The following is a 24,505-nucleotide window of genomic DNA, read 5'->3' on the forward strand; positions in this document are numbered from 1 at the left end:
AAAACCTTTCAAACACCGGAAGTTGGCATTTTATTAGCTCCAATATCGTCCCACAAATGAACTTGCAACTTAAAATAACCCACTCACTAGTTAGGATTGGATAAGGTGGTAACTATAAAACTTACAAAAGCTGTATGTATTTTCGATTTCATCTTTATTTGCCAAGATCATCAACATTGATTAGTGTGGTGTAGGCTGGATGAATGTTTAAATTATAACATTGGACGACTCTGTGCCCTTGGGGATATTTCAATAGTTTGAATTTCAACTTGTCATTTTTAAAGTATTAGACGTCCTTGGAATGTAAACAAATACAAGAATTCCACATGAAATTGATTTTTTACAGTCAACAATTAGTTGGCATGCAGTCAGCTTTAAGCACTTTCTCTAATTGTTCTTCTCCTCAAGCTTTGTCCAATTGGTTAGTTTGGAAGGCTATGTTCCGTTTCCATGTTACAATTAGAATACCTAAGAAAATAGTTTATACAAATGAATTCTTGTAACATGGCATATAACAAATGAAAGTAGAAACACATATATACGCATCCATATTATTGTAAATGGTAGTATGGGCATGAATTAAAATCCATGGACCATAACAAAATATTCAACAGTTAATACATTTGTCATTGTTCCTTTACATATATTTTCTTCTTTTTTTCTGTGATTCATTAGTCTGTATATCCAAGCTGCAGCTACCCAACTCAAAATTTGTTCAACCTTTTCTCCTACATTTTAAAAACCCTCCACATCAAAATCTAGACAACACTTGTCTTTTTTTTATCATAGTAATCAATCCTTCTTTGATTTTCTTTTGAATAGTAACTAAAATATCTTGAAATATCTCACTATTCGCAATAAGTAAGGCAAATTTAATAGAGGCGGGGTGGGATGGACTGGACAAGCGTACTAGAATTAGACCCCACGGTTTATCATCTCCATGTACTGGTTCAATGATTCTTGCCTCTGCATCCTCATTTCCTCGTTGAATTTGTGGATGAACGCCTCCACTCGCCGATTCAACTCCTCCTGACTCAGCGACGGTTCCTTTCGGATCCTCAAACTTGCAGCCGCCGGCGACTCGTAGTTGCTGCGCTCCTTGAACGTCTCCGATTTGGTCACCTGATCTACGATGGGGGGATGCTGGTGCTCCCACGTGTCCGACTTCTTCAGGTGCCTCGTGAGCGGCACGTGACGGCCCTCCGTTATCATCTTCCATGTGCTCTCCAGTGTCTCCTGCCTCTTCGGCTTCGCCACTTTCAGAGACCTCACACCTGAAACTGCAAAAATCAAAATTCGCTATGTCATTACTGTAACTTTTCTGTATATTCATTTTTGCAAATACTTAATTAATTAATGAAGAGCGAATTGATTTAGATGTAAATAAAAATTAATAAAAGTTGGAAAAGAAAAAGAAAAAGCTTATGCAATTGTGAAACAGAAGCAAAACTTTTTCCGGATGATCGACGTCGCATTTGCATGCTTAACCACAAGGGAAGCCAAAAAGTGAAGGACACAAATACGACGCCGTACAGTTGTGTAAGCTTAGACTAGTGTGAAAACGTAGAGATCCCTGCGACATGTGAGCTCAGACTCGCCGGGAATCTGTGCTTCACAGTAAAATTGAATATTGAACTACAAGAGTAATTTAGAGTTTTGGTGAAGTTACCTTCAGGACTGTTCCTGATTGGCCTCCGGTGTCCGAACCTGGAAGAAGCCGGAGGTTTCTCATGTACCGGCAAGAGAGGTTTCTCCCGTACCGGCAAGAGAGATTCCACTTGAAGTTGCTGCGAAATTATCTTCTGCGGCAGGGTGTTGTACGTGGACGTCGTCGAATCAACAAACACATCCTCAGCTTCAGCTTGAGTTTCAACCACAATCTCTTCTTCTGTTTTGATATCAAAATCGATCTTCGCACCGTTCACCATCACAGGTTTCAATTCAACAACTGTATCATCCTCAACCTCTGACACCACAACTTCCGCCTCTACAGCCGTCGTCGGTTGCTGGACAACACTCATAATATCCATCTGAGCTGAAAACGATGCAAAACTCGACGGCGGAGGAGTTTTGACTGAAATCAAGTGCTCAGATCGAGCTGCAGGCTGTTCCGATTGGCTCTGGTGGAAGCGCGAGGACGCAGCTATGGTGATGATGATGCCGTTGATGATTATATACAAATAAGGAGGCTTCATCCATGAGAGAATGATGGACCAGATGGCCGGAATTCCATTCACTGCGACCGGAACAGAAAATTTCAACCCCATTGCTAAAGCCACAACTCCAGCTGAAATCAGAAGCACCTTCGCAGACAAGATCCAACCACTCATCGAGCCCATGTTAATATACCGTAACTATCTGATTTTGCTTTCTTCTTCTTGCGTGTGTGTGAGAGAGTGTGAGATGAGCTAAGAATATACCACAAGTGGAGGAATGGAAGAGAACGCGAGGATAGATGAAGTACTGAGGGTATATATACTGGTGGGTTGCTCTTGGGAACGCGGTTTATGGGATTGTGTGAAATCTGGGCCGTAAGATGAGGGGACAAAAAGCTGTGTTTGTCTAAATCAAATTAATTATATATTTTTTTAGAATCGTACGTCAATTCATAATAATCATACTCCGATTTGTCACTAATTCAAATTTGATCTAACAAAATCTAAACTAAAATTTTTCATATTTATTTGTGAAATCTTAGCTCAATTGAATTAAATAATTCAAATTAACTATAGCATAAGTATAATACTGATGATATAATTAATAAAATAGGAAAAACATTAATTTAAATATCTTGTTTGATTATTAAATTAGACACCAATTATTATTTTAAATTTATTGATTTAGGTGGAGCAAATGATGAATTGAAATTAGTAGTGTAAAGTGTGGTGTAGATGGGGTGGGTCAAAGTAATGTTATTAATAGTTTGAATATTGGTGAAGTTGGAAGTAAGAGGGTGATTTTGATGGTGAAAGGTGAAAAGTCAGAAATGTAATCTTCCCTTTTTGCTTCATAGACTTATCCATTTTTTGGTCGGCTAAGTAATCATCACAGGTTATCTTCATTATAATCACTATTACCCAACTAAGTAACTCTCACTATTTTCACCACCTTCAATTCATTTCACTCATTATTCTATTTCATCTTTTAAAGTCACATGTAGTGTAGGGCTGAATTGGCCAATACCCACACTTCCTACTCTATATTGCATTTTTTTATTGTATTTAAATATTATAAATTCTAAAAAAGAAAAAGAAAGGATTAATATATATGAAATATAAAAAGGAAAACTACGTAAGGGACGTTACTCAATTTTTGAGACCGTTAGCAGCGGATAGGCGGAGATTTGTGGGAAGATCCAGTTGCCCGGGCCTAACGCTGCGGGCGGCATCAAGCCCCTCACGTGCCCAACAGCCTGGTCCCCATGACCGACCATTTTCCCCCCTTCTTTTTCCAGTTTTTAAAAAGACCTTCCCTTTTCTTATGGATATTAAACTCCTCCCCCACAAACAAACAATACTTCCTTTATTACTCATGGCAATGGGGCGGGTTTAGGGTGAGTTTGTCCGGATTATATATGTAAAATTATTTAAAAGTTCATTTATAATATCATAATTTTCTATTAATAATGTAGTACATATGAATAAATAACTAATAATAAAAATCGGATCGGATCCGAGTCCAATATTTTAGGATTTGATCGAACCAAATAATATGAATACCAAACCCGTTCCGCCCCCAAAAAATCGGGCCCAATTGTCACCCTAGCTTTTACTTACTGATCCAACCACAGATTTTAATTCAAATTGGAGTAGATGGAAATTTGATTAATTATATAATTAGTGCAATATATACTTTTAGTATAATTAGCATATGATTTCGAGAAAATGACTAATTACACAACAAATATATTAAATTTGCTTTATAATTAATTTGATTCGATCAAATCCAAATATAATTTTTTTAAAAAAATAATTATAAATTATTAATTAATACTTATGTCCCATATAAAGTGCGCAACATGCCACAAAAAAAGGCGTATGAGCATGACCTTTAACGATCACACCAGCACCTTTATTCCACACTTTATTCTTCTTTCTTTGGTCATTTCCACCATTTTTGAGGTCGCAAAGCTGTTAAAAGTGCTTGATTTGGAGTTTGGACCACCAATTTGGTCACCTATATATAAATTAATTTCAGACCATCTTAATTTCAATTTCCCTCTGTGTGCGGAGGTTGGATTCGTCATGTTAGGTGAACCGATTTCAGGTTCCCACTATTTATTTTGAATGTCGTCATGATAAGGTTCTTAATTAAATTATATGGGGACTCCACCAATTATTCTTAGTTAGGTACCACATTATTGAATTACTAAAATATATTATTTCAATTATTTTTTGCGATTCCCTAAGTACTTGTTTATAAATCATTATTGCATGACGAGAGGTATGTATTTATTTTATTTTATGATGATATAATGTAGTAATAAATATATCCAACATTGGTATTTTAATTATGGTCCCCCATCGACCTGATTAGACTACAAAATGTTGTAATGAAACATGCAATTATATGTCTCCACATTAGACTACTAGTTTAAAAAAAATACCAAGAAATTATAATTAATTACGATACTAATAAGCCACGTATCACCAAATTCACTTGCTACCTAGACTGTATTAATCCGATGTTAGTTGAGCTAAACAACAATGTGAACGTGGCTGAAACTGAGCCTAAGCTGATTCTGTCATTACATAGAATTATTCCAAAAGTCAAATTGATTTATTTAAACTTATTTGAAAAAAAATAAAAAACACCCATTAGAATTGTGAACTGAATTACGGACAAGATGTCACGTGAAACCCAAACCGACAACTGCGGAGGGTGTCCTCGCAACTATCGCAATCATTAAATCAGTTAGAATTCGTTATAGTGGAAATTTGCGTAAACTCGAATTAATTATTGACCTAAATTAAGATGAAGGTGTCCGGATATGCTTTAATTTTTTTTCCTTATTAATAATTGGTGACTATACTTTAATTTAAAAATAAAACCAAGTCAAACTACTGCATGTGTTTGGAGTTTTGTAAAGTTTGGTCTCGTTTTTTAAATGGTTCAATTTGTTCACACGTTAGGCATATTGTGATTGGGGCCTCACATTAGTTGATCTTTTATTAGGTGGAATATGGGCATTTCTGATTGTTATGATATTTTACTTTATACCTATAATTGTTAATGATTGATATCCGTTATTTAAAATTTATTACTTGTTGAAGTAAAAGTAAAACAAAAAGGAAAATGGAAAAATCCTTTTGGCATTGATCTGGTTGAGACTCGAGAACATCGATGATCTGAAACTGATAATAATATTGTGAAGATGTGAAGACGATTTGCAGACCAAGTCTGAATATGTATTTCAAATTGGATTAGTAAAGTTAGCCTAAACACACGAAATATAGGCCAATTGAGGTGACCTTAAGTTAAAATCCTCCGAAACTTGAGTCAATTTAGGGCTTCGCAGTTTGCATATTGCAATCTTGTAGTAATAAATACATATATGTAAAATGAACATAATTCCTTTATGGGGATATATATGTCATAATCCAAGCGGGCTACACAGCAGTGGAGTAATCGTCAGATGAGTATTAGATCAACGGTTGTTGAAGCGGGTCGTCGGCTTAAGAAGGTCTAGTGCGACCTAACCCATAAAAAAACACGTGGACTCTTAGAATGTTTGTGTATTTTTTTTTTTTTTTTTTGAAGAACATTTTGGTCTTTTTGACTTGCCATAATACATTTTTCCTATTAGATATGTAATGTAATTAAGAGTGGCATAAATAAAAGAGTACGAAGGGACGAACAAATAACTTAATGATGACACCTTTTTTTTGTGAAATATAGGCAACGGATCTAAATCCCAAGAAAAGTCGAGAACCAACTTGAATCCTTTATAAAGAAAAATATATATATAGAAAAAAGAAAAGAATAAATAAAGGAGCATGGGATGGGGATGGGCATGGGTAGTAATTTGTGAGAAGTAGAAAAGAAAAGGAAGATAAGAAGGAAGCCATAACGTGATGAGGACAAAACGTGTGACTTGTTAAATTTGACTTGAGTTGAGGCTGCAGATCTCACTTGCGCGGCGTGGTGCACCCTACCTCAGCGGCTGCAAAATCAGCGCATCTTGTCAGTTGGGATCATTAATTCAAAATTCTTGACCCAACCATTTAATTTCCTCTTATAAAAACTATTTTCATTTCTGTTTTTCTAATATTTGTGGGTGAGGGGATCTGAATCTCACGCTTTTGGGCTGCTTCCAGAGGCATCTACACCTCATTTGCGCGCCACACCTGATTTGTGGTAGTAGTCTGTTTAGTGACAGTTGCACCAGATGGAGACGGTGGCGGTGGCGGAAACTAAAACAATTGGATAAAAATAGAACCGTGCCTTTGACGCACTTTTGAAGATTTTCTCTATTTAAGTCAAATTATAGATGCTGAGGGAGGTATTCTTCTATTTCTTTGAGAGATGGCGACTACTCAACTCAAATAAATTTAAGCTCTAGTGATTCTACTCTTAAGTTGAAAATATTGATAAATATTTTTATGATTTCATATGGATTCTTGTGTTGATATAATACTTTGCTACATGTTGCATGATTTTTTTTATTTAAATCGATTTGATAGTGTGATGCACTTGTCATATAATTGATCATTTTTTTTAAATTGTACATCTATTATACCTACAATATAGTTACTTCAAATTTAATTTAAATTAGAGTTTTTCATGATGTAAAAAATATGCTATGCTAATCTTTTGGGGGTGAATTCTAGAAAATTCTTTATAGAAATGTACTAAGTTTAGTATGGATGACCTGTTAGTATATATATATTGGATTAAAACTAAATATAATTGAAAGTAATAATTATGTCTGTCATACAAGGAAGTTCTAACCTGAAAATCCGAAAGAAGAATCCTGACCAACGCTATCCAAACACGCCTCATCCACTTCATGCACACTCCCATCGGCATCGTTCTACCAATTATTGCTGGTGAGCTCAGACCGGAATGGATGATGCTTGATTGGATAGGGTTGGAAAGATTGATTGATGTGATTTTCTCTTCAAATCCTTACAATTTGTAGCAGAATCCCATGATCATGATTTTGTGACAGATACAAGGTTTGTTTCTTCAGTCGTGATCAGTTGGTGGTTAACATTTAGGTCTATAGTAAAAGGTTTTTGTTGAAATATGCGCAAAATGCGTGAACTGAGGAATTAGAATCGAAGTGGCTGAACAAGAAAGAAATCATGACCCAATTGCTTCAGCTATTGCATTTTTGTTTGAGCTTGAGCCCAATTTTAAAAGACGTTGGACCTTCAAGTTTTAATACAAAAGCCCAATTTAGATTCGGGCTTACGAGATTGATGCTCGTAATAATGTTGGCCCAGTCAAGTGAAACTGAAAAGAGGAAATAACAAGTATAGAATGAGGATAAAATAGGAAAATGGGAAAATCAGACGGCATAGCCGGCGACCCGCAACAATTCCCTGTTTCCGTGTAGCAGTGGTTCAGTTCTCCAGCACCGTTGCCGTTTTCCAGGTTTGTGATGAATATAAGAATAGATGTATCAGTATTTCTTGACTGTTATACTCTTCTTTAAGCATCTGGAGAAACAAATCGGAATAATTTCTCCTTCTCTCAATTCGACGGTATTTTGGAGATATTTGCCGTGTTTTTTGGATCTAGTGTCGAAGTGAGAGAATAATAAGAAAACTGTTGGTAATACAATTATGTTTCTGTTTTAATATTGTTATGAACGGAGCCATGAGTTTTATGTTAATGCGTTTGGATTCTGGTGGTTGTCTGTTTCATCAGAAAATATTGGTCTAATTAGTTCATAGTACATACTCGTGCCTGGCTTCGCCTTTGTCTCTAAACAGCCTTATTTACATCAATGATTTGTATTATGTTCGGAGGATTGAAAGTTCAAAACCATCTAGTACGTCTTTGTTGCAGAGTTTCTTCTTCCGGGTTGGGACTGTTGCTTTTGGAGCCTTATTTGTAAGGATTGGGGCTGATGGTTAGACTCTTTGATTCTCACTGTCACTTTCAAGATTCAAGAATCTTGAATCTGGCCCCTAAACTAATAAAGGAGACTATTGATACTGGTGTGGTTCATTTTGCTGTAAATGGAGTATCTGAGAAGGACTGGCATTTGGTGAAGGAGATGAGCGAACGCTATCCTTCTGTTATTCCAAACTTTGGGGTTCATCCATGGTATATATCTGAGAGAACTCCCAATTGGCTCAACACTTTGAAGGAGTTCCTTGCGACTACTCCTTCTGCTGCGGTTGGAGAGATTGGTCTCGACAAAGGTTCTATGGGGAAGCGGATTGATTTTACGGATCAAGTTGAAGTCTTCCGCCAGCAGCTTGAACTTGCAAAAGAGCTGAAAAAACCAGCCTCTTTGCACTGTGTGCAGGCTTTTGGTGATCTTCTTGAGATACTAAAGTCTGTCGGGCCATTTCCTTCTGGTGTAATATTGCATTCGTATCTTGGTTCTGCTGAGATGGTTCCTGAATTTTCTAAACTCGGTGCTTACTTTTCCTTCTCTGGTTTCCTCATGTCAATGAAAGAAAGCAAGGCAAAGAAAATGTTGAAGTCCATTCCTACTGAAAGGATTTTGTTGGAGACAGATGCCCCGGATGCTCAACCAAAATCAGTAAATCCAGATTCTCTATTCTGGATTGAAAGAGAAGCTCCTGATTCAAAAAAGCTTACCGGTGATGAAGATAGTTTGTCCTCAAATGAAGCTAACACCCTTGACAACAGATCCCGTGATAAAGGAGAAGCATCTGCATTACCTGAAGAAAGACTTAACCATCCAGCTAACATTCATCACGTACTTGCTTACGTCGCGCGTTTACTTGAGATGGAAGAAAAAGAACTTGCTGAATTGAGCTATCAAAATGCTGTACGCCTCTTCTCTTATGAGGGATCAAAGTTGGTGCAGGTCAACTCTTAGTAATTGTGTAAAGTTAGAGTTGACAAGTTCTTAGCAATTGTTGCTCTCGATGTAAGTCTGAAAGTCACAAAAGTTACAATTTCAGGATTGTATGTTCTGGTTCATACTTGTAGACTTGCTTGTAATTATTACACAATGCTTAAATTCATACCGGTGATGTGATAGTACTAAAGATGAGCATAGTTTGATTCAAACGAAAAGAAACGTAGTTCGATTAAAGGAAGATTTGTTTGCATAAGATAATAACATTTCCTTCTATTCATTGAAGCCATATCAAACCAAAGGCAAACACAATTCTACAAACTCAAGGAAGCAAAAATCATGTTGTACAAAAATATGCAGTTTCAGAACCTCACAATTATAAGAACAATTTCGTAAATTTACTGCTTTGAATTATCACATAAAAGGATTAGGCTACACTATCCTGCCTTTGTTGTTTCACGCCGCCTTACAGACTACCTCAGATGAGTTCAGAGAAGTTGATTCTTCTTTGTGCATGCCTGGAACCTCTACCGAACATCATTCATATTTTTTCTGCATCTTCAGTTTTGACTCTATGTCTCCACTGTAAGGTGCAACATGGTATGCATACTGCTGGATAACAGAGAAGATGACCATCTCAACACAAACTAAAACATTCTGAATTGCTTCCTCGACGTGCTCTGTATCTAACCAGAAATGATGGGATTGAACAATGCCCATCCTGACGAGGATGTCAAGTACTACTCCCTGCAAGCCATCAGAAGACATTTATCAAACCAGCTGTAGTAATGCTATATTATCCTCATTGACAAAGATGGAAGTATAAAATTTCCAACTAACATTGATCAGACAAGAGAGAAAATATGTGATATCCCGTGCATTACTCATTATGTTCAACATCCATAAGCTGAATCTACCAAATTAGAAACTGATGTAAGAAAATCCAGTTTGAGCTAATTGCATCAGATTCTGATTTACGGAAGACTTGAATTTCATGATCATTGGTCAGGGCCAGTCTTCAAAAGTTCACTTGTCTAGTTATGTCACTACTTTAGAGAAGGGCCATGATTTTGACGATCCATAAGAATCTAGAAAATCTATAACAAAGTCTCAAACTGATTACAAGTGCTCGATTCAGATCTGAAAAGCAGCAGTAATCAAGAGAATGATGATAATTGTAACAAGATCACAATCAATATCCACAAATATGCAGCAGGACTTCAGCAGCAAGATTAGAAGCTGATTTTGCTATCCATATACATGGGCATTACTAGGGTCAAACCTGAACTAATGGACGGTGTGACACATTTTTGTCTATGCACCTAACAGTACTTTGGTGAATTTAGAGACAACCACAAGGTAATCATGCCATCATGAAATGCTTATGAGAAACTTAACAAATGGTCAAAACATGTGAGCAAGTGAATTTGCTCACCCTTTCGTATCTAAATCTAAATTCCAAATAAACAAACAAATTGAGATGCATGAGATGAGAAAGACGATCTCTGACCTGCCAAAAGCAGAAGAAAACAATTCCCTTGATGCAGATAAACTTTGCCAGTGGCTTATGAGGCTCCAATTCTTTTGCGAAGACATGGTAGAAGACAACCAAGGAGTACATGGCCAAGGAAAACGATAGGTTGAGAATGACTGTGAACGTCCAACTGAGCCAACTGGGGTACATCCCAACAATTTGTAATGTTATCATCAAGATAGAACATATGGGACGGATGATAACAAACTGCCATGTCCAATACTTGAGAAGCCTCAACGTGTGGTGATTCAAATGCGTCTTCCTAGGCTGCACATAACCGAAAGGAACTTTCTTAGACACAATTCAAAAATTGATCATCCAACCGAAACTCATGTAGCATTGTAGTCTGTTGGGATTAAACAGCCAATTAGTAACTCATGCCCTCAGCTCAAGTTTAGCAGCAGAAAGCCTCCTTTTGGTATGTCTTCCTTCTGTATAACTTGCTCGAGTTGGAGTTAAGTTCATAAAAAAAGGGAATCAGTTATTGCTCAAAACTAAGGATAAAATATCATATCTTCCTTGCTCTAAAGATATTAATGCATTCAGAAAATCTTATTTACCACCATCTACAAACAAAACCATAAAACCAATACCAGAAAATATTAAGCAACAGCACAGGACAGTAAAATCTCACCTGGAAGAGAGTCATCGGAAATGAATGGTGAATCTCCCTCCCTTTTATCTCATCAGGTACAATATTCTTGCTCATGGAAATCTTCAAATAACTATACATCAAAGCCAAAAACTTCGCAATAGCCTGACCCAAACAAGAAAAACCCCAGCATAATTAAACATAATTAAATAACTATACGTCGAAGCAAAATAATTTGCAATAGCCTGACACCGAACTGCAAAATAAACCAGCACAACCAAACACAATTTGGCATATCATAGTTAACAACCATAAAAAGAAAAGAGAAGATAGATATATGGCACACACCAAAGCTTCATAGCAGTCTTTGACAGAGTCCAATAGCATGAAAAATGGTTTGCTCCCGCGGATATCCAATAATCCAACAAACGAGTCAACAGCATAAACTGGGGCCATCAGTATGATTATGAGTATGGCTTTTTGCTCCTTCGCATTCTTCCAGTAAAACAGATGTTGTGATACCAACTGAAACGTGAAGTGCAGAGTTAGCATCACTAAGAATCCTGAAGCCGCCAGCGTCATTTGGTCCCGATCCATGTTAGCAAAATCCATGTCGCCTGCAACTCAAGTTTGCTCCGGTAAAGTTACAGTAATCAGTCAATAAGATCGCCCAATGAATAATGATCAAGAAAGAAAGGGAAAAGGTGGAAAAGTCTTGCCGGATTCGAAGAACAGAACACAAAAAGGAAATTCCAGTGAGGTTTCTGGCCTGCTAATCATACGATAAAGGCGAAAAAGTACACAAAAGCGTGCTGTTTGGTATGGCGTTAAGGAGTCCTACTAAAAGCGCACAATGCCAAGATCCGCATCGCTGACGCTGTGATGGGCCCTGCTTTAAGTATTAATAACGTCTTCCATTTTCAACGATTCTAACCTACACCATGTTTTAAGTAATAAAACGTTTATCGTCTTAAACGTTTTCATTGTACCATTGGAAGTCTGCATGAAGGCGTCCTGGTTTGACCAGGTTCTTAACTGTCAAAGCGTGTCGGTGAGCGCATAAACTATATACACTATTGTCGCAGCATCCCTTTCAAGCTTACAGAACGGGTCGGGTAACGGATTCCATATAACGAAGGCGCCAAAGTAACCGTTTATATTTCGTTCTAAGTTTTTCTTTCTGAAATTGTTTTCCAAGGTTTCTTTCAGAAATAAAACGTCACACTCACGCACAAAAAACAAAGTTTCAAGAAAACTGACAAGTATTTGTTTCTTGTGATTACCGGTCCTATTAATTCCAAGAATTGCAGTCCAAGCTCTTGTTCCAATCTTATCCGTCATTATGGCTCGCAACAAATACGCCAAAACAGTGTCCAGCATTAGTCGATTCTACTTACAACGCCTGTTCATAAATATATAAGATTGGGTTTCATGATCCTTTTACCTTGGTAATAGTTTTACTTGTTGAAATACTGAAATGAGGAATATGTTCATTATACTTTTGTCGGCGATTTTATTGTTTGAAGGTAGTTTTTGGAACACAGCCGTTTCAACAACTGTGACATATGATAGTAAGGCATTGGTCATCGACGGAAAGCGGAGAATCTTGCAGTCAGGCTCCGTACATTATCCACGAACCACGCCAGAAGTGAGTTGGAATCTTTATTTATTTTTTGTTGATTACTGGTTTGATGAATTAAGGAAATGTTATTGTTTTCCTGTTTGTGGTGAATTGAAGGTATGGCCAGAAATCATTAGGAAGGCAAAGGAAGGAGGATTGGACGTGATAGAGACTTATGTCTTTTGGAATTATCATGAGCCTGTGAGAGGAGAGGTATACAAGTTACTTTGCTTCTCATAACAAGTGATTACGAGTATGTTCCACGCTGAACTTAATAGAACAATAGTTCAATGCTTTTGTTTGTGGGAATGGGAGATTAATCATTTAACTGGTAAGTCCTTAATTTCTTATTTTATGGCCTGTGTTTATTGATTCTCAGTTTAATGGCATGGTCTAAATAAATGGAGGCTCAAGATCTTTTAAGCCTCAAACGTCAATTTCGGAAAGTTTTATGGCTCAAGAGCTGAGTTCAAGTTGCTATTTGCCACCATACTTCTTGATAATGCTGATACTTCATTCTATGATTTATTTCCTTGTTTTCTATGACAATTACTTGATTAATGCTGAGAGATTCACTTTTATTTTTGCATAATGTTGAAAGTATCGTGGTTAAGATAAGAATATATGACTTACTTTTTGTGGATAATATGACTGAATTTTGTCAAGCTGCTGCAGCCAATTTTTAGTGACCATGCTTTGCTGGATTTTGTAGCCTCTATAAGGTTACTGTTCTGTGTAATACTTTCTATTTAGTGTGTGATGTCTGCACTAATTGTTGATAGACTGAGGTCTGAAGTGGTTCTGTGTGGGGAATGTGCAGTTGTCTATTTTCAGTGGAAAAATGACTATCACATGCAATAAAGAAAATGGCTTAGATATGGTTCTTACATGTACTTTTTCCACATTAGCGTCATACCTGTTACCTTAGAGACACTGACACTTTCTAGAAATGTAGTACTACTTTGGAGGCAGGTTTGACCTAGTGCGATTTGTTAAGGAAGTGCATGAAGCTGGTCTCTTTGTGCATTTGAGAATTGGTCCCTATGCTTGTGCTGAATGGAACTATGGGTTAGTCCTTTATTCAGTCTTCTTGATCTGTACACAGTTTCCATTGTTATCTCTTAAGGTAATAAATGCATGTCTTGGGGGATTTTTAAACTACTGTTTAAAGTTCAATTATCAAGTAGATAATAAAATGAATCATTTGCAATATCGTAACTCCTTAAATTAAAAATGAAATGATTTGATAACGTCGACACTCTTGTTTGACTTGTCTGAACAGGGGATTTCCAGTTTGGTTGCATTTTATTCCTGGAATACAGTTCCGAACAACAAACAGCCTTTTCAAGGTGCATCTTAAAATGCTGCAACTGATAGTTTCATAATTAATTGATGAAAACTTCAAGATGTTGTGTAAAGCATGTTTTGGTGTTAATGCAGAAAGAAATGGAGCGATTTCTTGCGAAAATTGTTAACTTGATGAAGGATGAGAACCTCTTTGCATCACAAGGAGGGCCAATTATTCTCGCACAGGTTGCTTCTTATTATGTACTCGGCTGCCTTTAGCTCAAAATTTTCTTCTTGAACTTTAAAATTATTGTCATGTGCTTGTTTTCCCGGGGTAATAATAGCATAGGTGCTGGATATGATTTCTGAACATTATGTGTTGTTCATAAAATGTTTACCTAGCATTGAAATAATCCATTCTTCACATTATCTTTCTTATTGCCAACATGGTTAGTGGTGTATGATTTGTCCTCCACACATAAAGTTGAGAATCCAAATATTATGCAGTAAGTGATTATAAAATATGTCATTGGTACAGAGTATCTTACTGAATTTGATGTTATTGGTCAGTTTATCCTTTTGGTCTTTATTTGTTTATCTATTTTAGGGAGTGTGTTGTTACAGGTGGAGAATGAATATGGAAATGTTGAATGGGCTTATGGAGTAGCTGGAGAGTTATATGTCAAATGGGCTGCAGCAACAGCTGTCGGTCTTAATACCACCGTTCCATGGGTGATGTGTGCTCAGGAAGATGCACCAGATCCAATTGTAAGTAGAATTCATCAATGTTTCCCGTCATGTTCCTTTTCTCCATAATGCTCACACAATAGAAGGCACATCATATTCTTTTTGCCATAGTTCTATGTAATAATGGGATTTTTGGCTGCTGTGTGGTTGATTATGAGAACTGCAGTGCTTCTAGTAGACGCAAACTTAATAAAGGAAGCATGTGATGTTGCAGATAAACACTTGCAATGGATTTTATTGCGACCGGTTTTCTCCAAATTCACCATTCAAGCCAAAAATGTGGACGGAAAACTACGTTGGATGGTAAACAAAGTACATTATTCTGTTTCGGGTAGTTTATTGGAGAATCCCCACAGGTTTCACGCTCATTATTATCAGTCTTTCTAGAGTCCAACACTAACATATAATTTTGCAGGTTCCTTGCATTTGGATATGCCGTTCCTTTTCGACCTGTTGAAGACTTAGCTTTTGCTGTTGCACGCTTTTTTGAAACAGGTGGCACTTTCCAAAACTATTACATGGTGAGCCTGATTAAGGTGATATCAAGGAGCTGCAAGTTATGCCCTGATAAACACAATCTCTTACCAATTTGATTTCTCCAATACTTGCAGTATTTTGGTGGCACCAACTTTGGTAGAACAGCAGGAGGACCTTTGGTTGCTACTAGTTATGACTATGACGCCCCAATAAATGAGTATGGTAAACTTTCTGACTGGTTAAGCAGAGAAATGCCATCTGTATGTACCAGGAGCAGAGCAGTTTTTTTCTTTCATTCTTGGAAATTTTTGGCAGTCTATAAGATCTGTATGCTAGGTATTTTAAAAGGAGTAAATGAAAGGCCAACATATTGAAGATGTAATAGATCAACTAGTGGTTTTTAGGTTCCAAAATTGATGCGTTAGACACACAAATATGTCACAAATTTAAACTTCCAAGGAACATCAAAAGGGTTTATGAATTTGAAAAATCTGCTATGCACTTGTGATTCACAATTCAGCTTGAAAATTGCAGGGTTGGGAGTATTATTCTGCATAGGATGATATAAGGGATATAAGCCAATTTCTTTCAGTAGTAATGAGAACTGGAGAATATTTTTCTGTAGCATTTGACATGGAGCTTTTCCTTATCCCAGGTCATGCAACAAAAATTAGAGGAGCACCTTCTACTGTAATTAGCATGATAATGATCTAACTAAAAACACCCACCTTACTCATTTTATCTTAATTTATGTAGGTTTTATCAATCAGCCAAAGTGGGGCCACCTGCGTGACCTTCACATTTCAATTGAACAGTGTGAGGAACATTTGATCAATGCCAATGCAACTCAAATTTCTTTGGGCAAGAATCTGGAGGTATGTTTAAATCCATGTTTTGTTTTTTTATTGTCAGTGTAGGGTTAGATAGGACATTTTGTTGTTTATACATGGAATCTAAAACATTTGGAAGCATCCAAAGCATTTAGTGGGAAACATTGGGCAAAGTTTTCATCCTTTTTTCATTGTTTTACACAAATTTTATGTTCATCTTGCATGAAAAAAGAATATGGAGCTAAAGCAGCTGTTCTTTTATGCATGGTATTGAACATTAAGTTGCACCTATCATTTGCAATATGCCCTGCCATATTTTGTATATTCTGATTTGGATTTTGTACTGATCATGTAATGTAAATAATTTGGAATTTTATTGTGTTCTGGAAGGAGTATCATTCCTGTTGCTGAATAGCATCTTGTGCATGCTTGCATTTTTTAACTTCAGATGGAAACAAATTTACGTTCTTTTTTATTTTAGGTCACATAGCAATTGGATCCTATACTCATGTCGTTAAATCTGAAAACTTCTTTCAGTTGAAAATGTAGAATTTGATGTTATCTGTATAAAACGTATCTGCTATTTATTTACGAGTCTGAATAACTTGTTGACTAGAATATTCATGTTGCTGTTGATGAGCCTTGACACCCCGGGAATTTGACAATCACATTTGCTATATCAGGCTCATGTATACTACAGGTCCCACAATGATTGTGCAGCATTTCTTGCCAATTATGGTAGCTCCACAGATGCTACTGTCAATTTCAGGGGGAATTCTTACTTCCTTCCTGCATGGTCTGTGAGCATTCTTCCAGACTGCGTGAATGTTATATTCAACACAGCTAAGGTAACCCCTCCCCTCTCTCTGTTTTTGGTTCTCATAAATGTGTTGAGACTTCAAATTCCTAGTGCCTATTCATTTTTACTTTTGAATACAAGGTTGGGTCTCGGCCTACTAATAAAGAATAAATAAAGATATCCTAAAAAAGGACTACACTCTGTGTTTAAACTAATGGCAGGGAGGGGGTGTCAGCTGGTAAGGGCTACTTGATAATCATTAAAGTTCATGGTTTTTGTTGCATCTTCCTTTATAAGCATGTGAAGTAGTTATGTACTGAACATTGCATTCTTGGTTCATGGAACGACTTCGTAACACATTTCTCTCTTAACAAATCTCAATTTTCTTTTGTTGCTTTTTGAAACATTCACATATTCACACGATGAAAAATGGAATTTAAGATTGAAACTGTTCAGAAGTTGATTTGGTGACTATCCCTCAGGTTTAATATCTTATGAAAATTCTTCTCTTCATTTACCATGGACAAAGGTTCTTTCGCAAAGAACTCTTGATGATGATGTTTTTACTTGGAACATCACCATGCATGACTCTTCTCTGCCATCATCATCTTGGAGTTGGTACAAGGAACAGGTGGGCGTTTGGGGTAACAACTCATTTGAGGCCTCAGGTTTACTGGAGCAGATAAATACAACAAAAGATACAAGTGATTTCCTCTGGTACTCGACAAGGTAAATCACTTCATGTTTGTTCTTTGATTTTTTATTTTTTATTCTGCCGTACTAGGAAACGATTTTCCAGCTTTGAATGCTAAATAAAATGATAGCACTCAATTAATTTTCACGAGAACACTAACCTGTTCCATCCTAATCGAACAGCTTTCTCAGTTTCCATAAATTGAAATTGTCAAACATTTCGGAAGGGATGGAGAAATTGAGTTCTTAACATAAAAATGGATAAAGGATTGATTATAGGCTCATGTATATGCCGTTTCCTATTACTGAATTTCATTTTATTGTTTTACAAGAAGTGGCAACCAAATATAGTCAGGGATGATCATGCACGAATTGAGACGTCTTTACAGTTTTCAGCAAATTATATTTTTGATCAAGATGAAAGAAATTAATTGTTTCTTCCTCTTGGTTTTTCCTTCTGTAAGTGTAATTTCCAGTGTTTATACTACAGTATATTGCTAAGCATTTTTTAACTGCTCAATCTTCTTAGCAATTATTAATTTTGTAATATATTATTTTATTACTGGCAGCATAAATATGACTGCAAAAACTGAGCAAAATCAAACAAAAGAAGTAGGTCTGCTTATCTGGAGTTTGGGACACGCTGCTCTTCTCTTTGTAAACAAAAGATTAGTAGGTAAGCAATGTGTGTAGTACAATTAGCTAAACTCAAATTCTATTCATGAAAATTTCTATTTTGTCTTCTTCTGCAAAAGAATTATTCAGGAACATATCCAATTTTGTTAGATGTAACTGCTATATATGCACATGTATTTGCTCCAGCATGATGAAATTCTTCACGAAAGATGGCTACCTCACTAGCAGCCCAACAACTTTTTATGTTGATGAGTATGGCCATGATAGAGAACTTTCTCAACCTCTGCTGTATTTGATCTTTGCTTCTATTTTCTGTCCATGCTAGTAATAAAAACGAGTTTTCAAATATCCTTCTCAAATAAAGTTGTAAGGTGTGCCAACTGGAAAAGATCAAAGGAGAAAAGAGAAGATAAACAATTTGTTGATTGTGAATGAAACTTGGAATATGTATTTCTTCATCATTGTTACTATATTTCTAGTCTGAATTTCTCTGTTGAATAGTTACTGAAAATCAACAGCGCCCTGTTTATTGCTGCTCTTTTGATCATTTAAGATGCATCTTTTAATTAGTCTTGAGCTATATCTGATAAACTTCTTGCTTTGATCTTCAGGATTTGGTTATGGAAATCATGATGATGCCAGCTTCATAATGAGTGCCAAGGTTAAACTTCATAGTGGAAGCAACACAGTGGACGTGCTGAGTATGATGATTGGTTTACAGGTAGGGTGTTCTCCCCCTCACTTGCCACTCTCTCTTTCTCATCCACGTTTATGCTTCCATAGAAATTCCTGTCTATTGTTGTTCTAAATCTGTATTTTGTATATTAATATGGATGTTAAGAAGAATGGAGAAACGATAAAGAGTGTTTTGATGATGGGTTTGGGGGCAAATTACAAATGTCAGAAGAAGGGTCAAATTCTGGATGGAGAATTCAAAGCTAGATGCTTGATGGGAACTTTTTTATAGCAGAGAACCCACATAGTCTGCCCTATATATTGGATATATCTTACTGTGGAGGAGAACCATCTTACACAAAGCAACAAAAATGCGTGCATTGGAGAAGTTAACTTGCCTTGTTATAGACCCAAGGCCATATTTTGAGATTCAGATTCCAATTTTGCACCTGATCTTGATGGGGAGTCTTTTCTATGACCCAAAACAATCTTTTACAGCCCTGTTTTCTCCTTACTTCCACATATTTTTAGCATAATCATTATTGTTCAATGTCAAATTCACAATTTCCTTTCTTTGAAACATCATTCTTCAGAATTACGGACCATGGTTTGATGTGCAAGGAGCGGGATTATATTCTGTGGTTCTTACTGATTTGACAGATTCAGAAGAGGATCTGTCTTCCATGCAGTGGACGTATCAGGTAGGTAGTTATACCAGGATTAGTTAACTTGGAAATGTTTCTCACATAATTATTCTCAACTACTGACAAGCTGCAACTTGAAATTATTGCAAATACACTTTTTAACTCACTATGTCGTGCGTTTTTGCTCGTAACTCTTTTTAGAAGACAAGACCTTAATTGAGGAGAGGTAATGTTGATACAATAAACATTACTTCAGACAGAAATAGGTATGTTTAAGAACTGGATATAATTTCTCTCCTGAATGAACGTTTAATGTTTCTGAGATTGAATTCTACCACACAGTTTTAAACTTGGCATGTTCACCAAAGAATATTGCTAAATAATGGTAAATTACATGAAACGGATTTCATATTCATCTTTTGCTTTGTTACATCTCCCGTGGCTTTCAGCCTCATGGTAATTCTTCTGAAGTGGAAAGAGACCCATTAATTTGTATTTCTAAATATAATCATTTACCATTTCAATATTTATCGCAACAAATGATGTTCGGAAACATGGATATACTCAGGTTGGGCTTGAAGGTGAATTTCTTGGACTTCAGAATGTATCCCTTGCAAATAGTTCAATATGGACTAAGGGGAGGGCAATACCGGTCAACCAGAGTTTGATATGGTACAAGGTAATTAGATAACTTGATCTTAGTGCGTCCCAACTTGAACCGAAACAATTCCCTCAATGGAGTATAATTTTGACCTGCCTGTAAGCTTGACACTGAAGTCCATTTCTAGTCCATTTTTATCCTCTTTACAGTCTCAAAGCATTTTGCTCTGTTTCTGTATTTCGAGAAAATGAGTGTAGAAATAACAAAAATAATGCCCTGCTTGATTTAACATCGAAAATTTTTTCTATCAGACTGTGTTCCTCCCTCCTGAAGGAAAGGGTCCCATATCACTGAATCTTTCTGGCATGGGGAAGGGCCAAGCATGGGTAAATGGTCAGAGTATAGGCCGATACTGGTCGTCTTATCTCTCACCATCAAGTGGCTGTTCCGAGGACTGTGACTATAGAGGAACTTATGATGCATCAAAATGTCTGAAGAAGTGTGGTCAACCGGCTCAAACATTGTAAGTAGAACCAGAAATCTGCTTTACTTGCTTGGAGCTTGATTTCCACAATGCATATCCGTAAGTAAAATCAACAGTAGCTTCTATGTGTCTTTTCAATCACTGATTGGGCTGCTTTCAGTTTCAGACTGCTATATTCTTCATTTCTTGGCTATGCATGTGGCGATTTTATAGAACGACGAAATGTTTCCAGGTATCATGTACCACGCTCTTGGCTACAACCTGGTGAGAACTTGCTCGTCATCCATGAAGAGCTTGGAGGGGACCCTTCAACAATCTCTGTGGTGACTCAAAACGGGCAACTAATATGCAACCGTGTATCAGAGGCTGATCTTCCACCAGCTGATACTTGGGAACCAGGTGTAGGTTTTGCATCCAGAACCCCTCTACTTCGACTGAGCTGTGAAACAGGGTGGCATATTGCTTCGGTTCGTTTTGCTAGCTTCGGAACTCCTGGAGGGAATTGTGGAGCCCTCAGTCCAGGGAGTTGTCATGCCGATGTTTCATCAATTGTTCACAAGGTAATGTCATTGATTAGCATATTTTGCCTACAAATATTTGCACCCCGTAGAGGAAATAATGTCAGTCATTTGCCTATTTGGTTCTCTGTCCTTCTCTAGAACATTCACTACCTTCCTTAGTTCCCATTCTTTTCCTCCTTCCTCTCAACTTACGTAAGAATTTACGACTGTTTCTTTAGTTTTGTTTCTCCTCTTCTAATATTTGCTTTCTCATCAAAATCCTTGAACGAACAAATTTTGGAGGAATTTACTAAAGTTAATGTCGGAATCCATGCTGCATATCAGCTGGCCTATTCTAGTTATTATGTTGCACTGGAATGGTACTGATGAAGAAGAAATGAAACATAACGAATAACAAAATTTCGTATCTGACCTGTGGGATTATCGTACAGGACTGTGTTGGCAAGCAGGCATGTTCAATTCTGGTCTCCACAGATAAACTCGGAGACCCCTGTCCTAGTGTCTTGAAAAGCTTGGCAGTTGAGGCTCTTTGTAGAGGTTGATATATGCCTTCCTTTGCAAATGCCTGTATCAAACTCTCTTGACCTGTTTTTATTTATTGGGTTTATGGAACAACCTAGGGAAAATTAAACCCCTGTATGAATTACCAAGACCAATTCCTGGAATTATTAACTGCTCTCATAGTTATAGTATATTTTATATTTTCCAGGAACAGCAGGGTAATTTGCTATCACCTCTTCCCTACTTCCGTCAGAGAATCACATAAAACAAAGGCAATTATGTTTTTAGATGGTACAATAGCGTATGTGTTACCATACAAGTTTTTTGAAGAACAGGCAAACAACTTGAAAGGAGTACAAATTGTACTTCACCCCTCCCATTCTGAACTACGAATATACAATATGCTAATCATATTTGCTGGTGATAAGGGAATAAGTTTAATCAAGTACTTATGAGACAAGGAGGACAATCTTTCCTATATGCTTGCTGCTTTCAATGAGCTGGTGAGCTTCCACAGCTTCTCCCAGTGGAAAATACTTGTACACAACAGGTTTTATTTTCCCTGCAGCAATTGCTGGCCAGACATTTTTTTCCACTTCACTTACAATCAGAGCTTTGTTTTCTGGGCTCCTGCTCCGCAGGCCGGCAGCTAAAATAAGTTGTGAAGTTGAGCAAACACAGCGTAAGAAATACAGCACACTTAAGCTTAAAGCAGTATCACCAAACCTAGATTTAAACGGTGGATAATAACGGAAAAAATATGATAAGATCAAAAACACTTATGGTATATTCTGATGCTATAATCTTCAACAGGATATGTCAACAAGAACATGTAACAAAAGTATGTTACCCTGCACTGTAAGGCGTTTTGCAAACACACTTCCGAGGTTTATTTCAGCCACTAATCCACCCATGAAACCTATTATGAAAAGCCTCCCATCAAAATTCAAGCTTTCCAGGTTCCTCTGTAAGTATGAGCCACCAATATTATCTAGTATGACATTGACACCTGTTGTTGAACAGTTGCAAATTAGATATTCAGACCAATAAAGAGCAGATAAGAAAGAAATATTAGCAAGCACATTTCTAGCAATTGAAGTTGCAACCAAACTATTGGATTAAGAGCAATAAGTGTTGGACCTTTCCCCCCAGTTTCTTCCTTCACTCGGGAAACAAAATCCTCGGTCTTATAATTGATGCAAACATCAGCTCCGAGGTCCTTGCAAGCAGCTAGTTTTTCCTCACTTCCTAAATGACACAGTTATAAAGTGTTAAAAAACTTTCAAGCAGTAGAAGGGAACTAATCGGCAAGAATCAGTGAATGCCATCTTTGCAGTCACCTGCAGTGATGAACACTTTGATTCCATGGTATTTAGCCAGCTGAATTGCGAATGTACCAATCCCACTGGAGCCCCCATGTACCTGACATTACATGTGAATTATAAGTTAAAAGCTATAATAGATTATAAAAACAACTAAAATAAACAGAGAGTATGTAATAAGCCTTTCAAAAGATCTCATACAATCAATAAATTTCATAACATTTAGAAAACTTCACAGCCTCGTTGATTAACTTATGTACAATCAGGCACTGAAAGTATACCAGGAAAGTTTCTCCTTTGGATAGGTGGCTCATCATAAATACCGTGGACCAGACCGTGCATGCTACCTCAGGAAAACTAGCTGCATCCTGCAAAGAAACACCAGGGGGAACAGGAAGAACTTGTGCAGCAGGAACAGCAACTTTCTCCGCATACCCTCCTCCACCAACAAGAGCACATACCTTTGCAAAGCACATTCCCATATCAGAACTTCACAACAATGACAGCAAGAACAAGCCAACATTCTGAATTTCCTACTCTCACAACCCTACTGGGAGTATGACATGTCAATTGGCCCGCCGTGAAGATCTCACCTACCGTTATCGCACTGTTCGAAGCATACAAACTATTTCACTCTCACTAATCAATCAAAACTTCAATACCGACCATATAACAAGCAGCAACCCACTTTAATCTACAACACGGAACTGATTATTATAGATCTAAGAAACTAACATTTCAGTTAATTTAGTACATATTTCCCCCTATAAACATGAATAAATACGAGAAGCACAATTTAAAAAACCTGGTCGCCAATCTTCCAGCGATGAACATTTTTGCCAACTGCTTCAACGATTCCGGAGCATTCAAGACCCGGATACTCACTATCACCCTTAGGGGGAGGGTGCCTGCCCTGCCGCTGAAGGGTATCAGCTCTGTTGACTGCGGTTGCTGCAATTCTAATCAAAACTTCGTCGTCTTTGATCTTTGGGTCCTCGACTTCTCGCAACTGTAGCACTTCAGGCCCACCTGGCTCTGTGATCACTATCGCCTTCATAGTGTTCTTCAGGATTGAGGGTTTCTGGTTGATTAATGCGAGTCTGGAAGTGGCTATTGCTGGACAAAATATATGCAAATGTGTTTGTGTATGTATGATAGGGAGAGAGGTGGGAGTGGGACAAATTAACACGTGTAGTAGTGGACAGGTTTCTCTCTAATCTCCGTTTTCTCCAGTTTCTCGTCAAAGTCGCACTATGGTGCAATCTACCAATGTCGCTGTTCCAGTCCTTGGTCATTCATAATAGGGGTAAATCATAACGACTTCATTTTGACATAATTATATATTTTTTTGGTTATATAAAAAATTATAAACATAATTTCGATGTTTCATGAAGTTATATAATTTTTAAATGAATATATGAAATTATCAATTTTATTCTTATTTTATTTTTTTTAAAAAATATAAAAAATTAAATTAGGTGGATGAAAAAATTGGAGAAATTGAGAAAAGATTATAAAATTTTTTTATAAAATA

At 37.0% G+C, this 24,505-nt stretch overlaps 5 protein-coding genes and 1 long non-coding RNA gene across 7 annotated transcripts; 2 read left to right on the top strand and 4 right to left on the bottom strand.

The window, feature by feature from the left end:
• LOC105175481 lies at positions 523-2,449 on the bottom strand. The gene is made up of 2 exons (XM_011097928.2): positions 1,670-2,449; positions 523-1,280 (listed from the first exon to the last, which is right to left on the bottom strand). The coding sequence occupies exons 1-2, from the start codon at positions 2,337-2,339 to the stop codon at positions 916-918; spliced, it is 1,035 nt and encodes a 344-aa protein (XP_011096230.1). The 5' UTR covers positions 2,340-2,449; the 3' UTR covers positions 523-915.
• On the bottom strand, positions 5,739-7,167 carry LOC110013018. The gene is made up of 2 exons (XR_002288174.1): positions 6,952-7,167; positions 5,739-6,163 (listed from the first exon to the last, which is right to left on the bottom strand). It is a non-coding gene; the product is annotated as an uncharacterized LOC110013018 (long non-coding RNA).
• Positions 7,477-9,173, top strand: LOC105175482 (uncharacterized metal-dependent hydrolase YabD). Of its 2 annotated transcripts, none has more exons than XM_011097929.2 (2): positions 7,477-7,599; positions 8,017-9,173. In XM_011097929.2, exon 2 carries the CDS (start codon positions 8,078-8,080, stop codon positions 9,023-9,025), a length of 948 nt encoding a protein of 315 aa, XP_011096231.1. In that variant the 5' UTR covers positions 7,477-7,599; positions 8,017-8,077; the 3' UTR covers positions 9,026-9,173. The 2 variants fall into 2 exon arrangements, with proteins under 2 accessions (XP_011096231.1, XP_011096232.1); XM_011097930.2 differs by having other exon boundaries at positions 7,499-7,599; positions 8,001-9,173.
• On the bottom strand, positions 9,261-12,020 carry LOC105175483 (transmembrane protein 184C). Its single transcript, XM_011097931.2, has 4 exons — positions 11,482-12,020; positions 11,176-11,298; positions 10,518-10,808; positions 9,261-9,754 (listed from the first exon to the last, which is right to left on the bottom strand). Exons 1-4 carry the CDS (start codon positions 11,743-11,745, stop codon positions 9,545-9,547), a joined length of 888 nt encoding a protein of 295 aa, XP_011096233.1. The 5' UTR covers positions 11,746-12,020; the 3' UTR covers positions 9,261-9,544.
• Positions 12,340-22,157, top strand: LOC105175633 (beta-galactosidase 8). Its single transcript, XM_011098136.2, has 19 exons — positions 12,340-12,781; positions 12,872-12,967; positions 13,710-13,822; positions 14,037-14,103; positions 14,195-14,287; positions 14,666-14,809; positions 15,003-15,091; positions 15,204-15,309; positions 15,400-15,487; positions 16,022-16,140; positions 16,779-16,943; positions 17,424-17,623; positions 18,157-18,263; positions 18,835-18,944; positions 19,492-19,599; positions 20,111-20,221; positions 20,455-20,666; positions 20,860-21,187; positions 21,580-22,157. The coding sequence occupies exons 1-19, from the start codon at positions 12,611-12,613 to the stop codon at positions 21,688-21,690; spliced, it is 2,538 nt and encodes an 845-aa protein (XP_011096438.1). The 5' UTR covers positions 12,340-12,610; the 3' UTR covers positions 21,691-22,157.
• On the bottom strand, positions 21,914-24,151 carry LOC105175484 (quinone oxidoreductase PIG3). Its single transcript, XM_011097932.2, has 6 exons — positions 23,777-24,151; positions 23,253-23,432; positions 22,990-23,071; positions 22,790-22,897; positions 22,500-22,658; positions 21,914-22,298 (listed from the first exon to the last, which is right to left on the bottom strand). Exons 1-6 carry the CDS (start codon positions 24,026-24,028, stop codon positions 22,099-22,101), a joined length of 981 nt encoding a protein of 326 aa, XP_011096234.1. The 5' UTR covers positions 24,029-24,151; the 3' UTR covers positions 21,914-22,098.

Source organism: Sesamum indicum, linkage group LG12 (genome assembly GCF_000512975.1).
Source record: "Sesamum indicum cultivar Zhongzhi No. 13 linkage group LG12, S_indicum_v1.0, whole genome shotgun sequence".
In the NCBI taxonomy this organism is placed as follows: domain Eukaryota; kingdom Viridiplantae; phylum Streptophyta; class Magnoliopsida; order Lamiales; family Pedaliaceae; genus Sesamum; species Sesamum indicum.

Bases quoted from the DNA above. Each gene is read 5' to 3' on its own strand.
- LOC105175481 (XM_011097928.2), bottom strand. From the start codon at position 2,339: ATGGGCTCGATGAGTGGTTGGATCTTGTCTGCGAAGGTGCTTCTGATT. The intron at 1,281-1,669 runs GTAACTTCACCA...TGATTTTTGCAG, and splicing joins AATCAGGAACAGTCCTGAAG to TTTCAGGTGTGAGGTCTCTG.
- LOC105175482 (XM_011097929.2), top strand. From the start codon at position 8,078: ATGGTTAGACTCTTTGATTCTCACTGTCACTTTCAAGATTCAAGAATC.
- LOC105175483 (XM_011097931.2), bottom strand. From the start codon at position 11,745: ATGGATTTTGCTAACATGGATCGGGACCAAATGACGCTGGCGGCTTCA. The intron at 11,299-11,481 runs GTGTGTGCCATA...TGTTTGGGTCAG, and splicing joins AAGACTGCTATGAAGCTTTG to GCTATTGCGAAGTTTTTGGC. The intron at 10,809-11,175 runs GTGAGATTTTAC...GGTTATGTGCAG, and splicing joins TTCCGATGACTCTCTTCCAG to CCTAGGAAGACGCATTTGAA.
- LOC105175633 (XM_011098136.2), top strand. From the start codon at position 12,611: ATGAGGAATATGTTCATTATACTTTTGTCGGCGATTTTATTGTTTGAA. The intron at 12,782-12,871 runs GTGAGTTGGAAT...GGTGAATTGAAG, and splicing joins ATCCACGAACCACGCCAGAA to GTATGGCCAGAAATCATTAG. The intron at 14,104-14,194 runs GTGCATCTTAAA...GTGTTAATGCAG, and splicing joins CAACAAACAGCCTTTTCAAG to AAAGAAATGGAGCGATTTCT.
- LOC105175484 (XM_011097932.2), bottom strand. From the start codon at position 24,028: ATGAAGGCGATAGTGATCACAGAGCCAGGTGGGCCTGAAGTGCTACAG. The intron at 23,072-23,252 runs GTATACTTTCAG...ATGTAATGTCAG, and splicing joins CCAAAGGAGAAACTTTCCTG to GTACATGGGGGCTCCAGTGG. The intron at 22,659-22,789 runs GTCCAACACTTA...GTTCAACAACAG, and splicing joins GGAAGAAACTGGGGGGAAAG to GTGTCAATGTCATACTAGAT.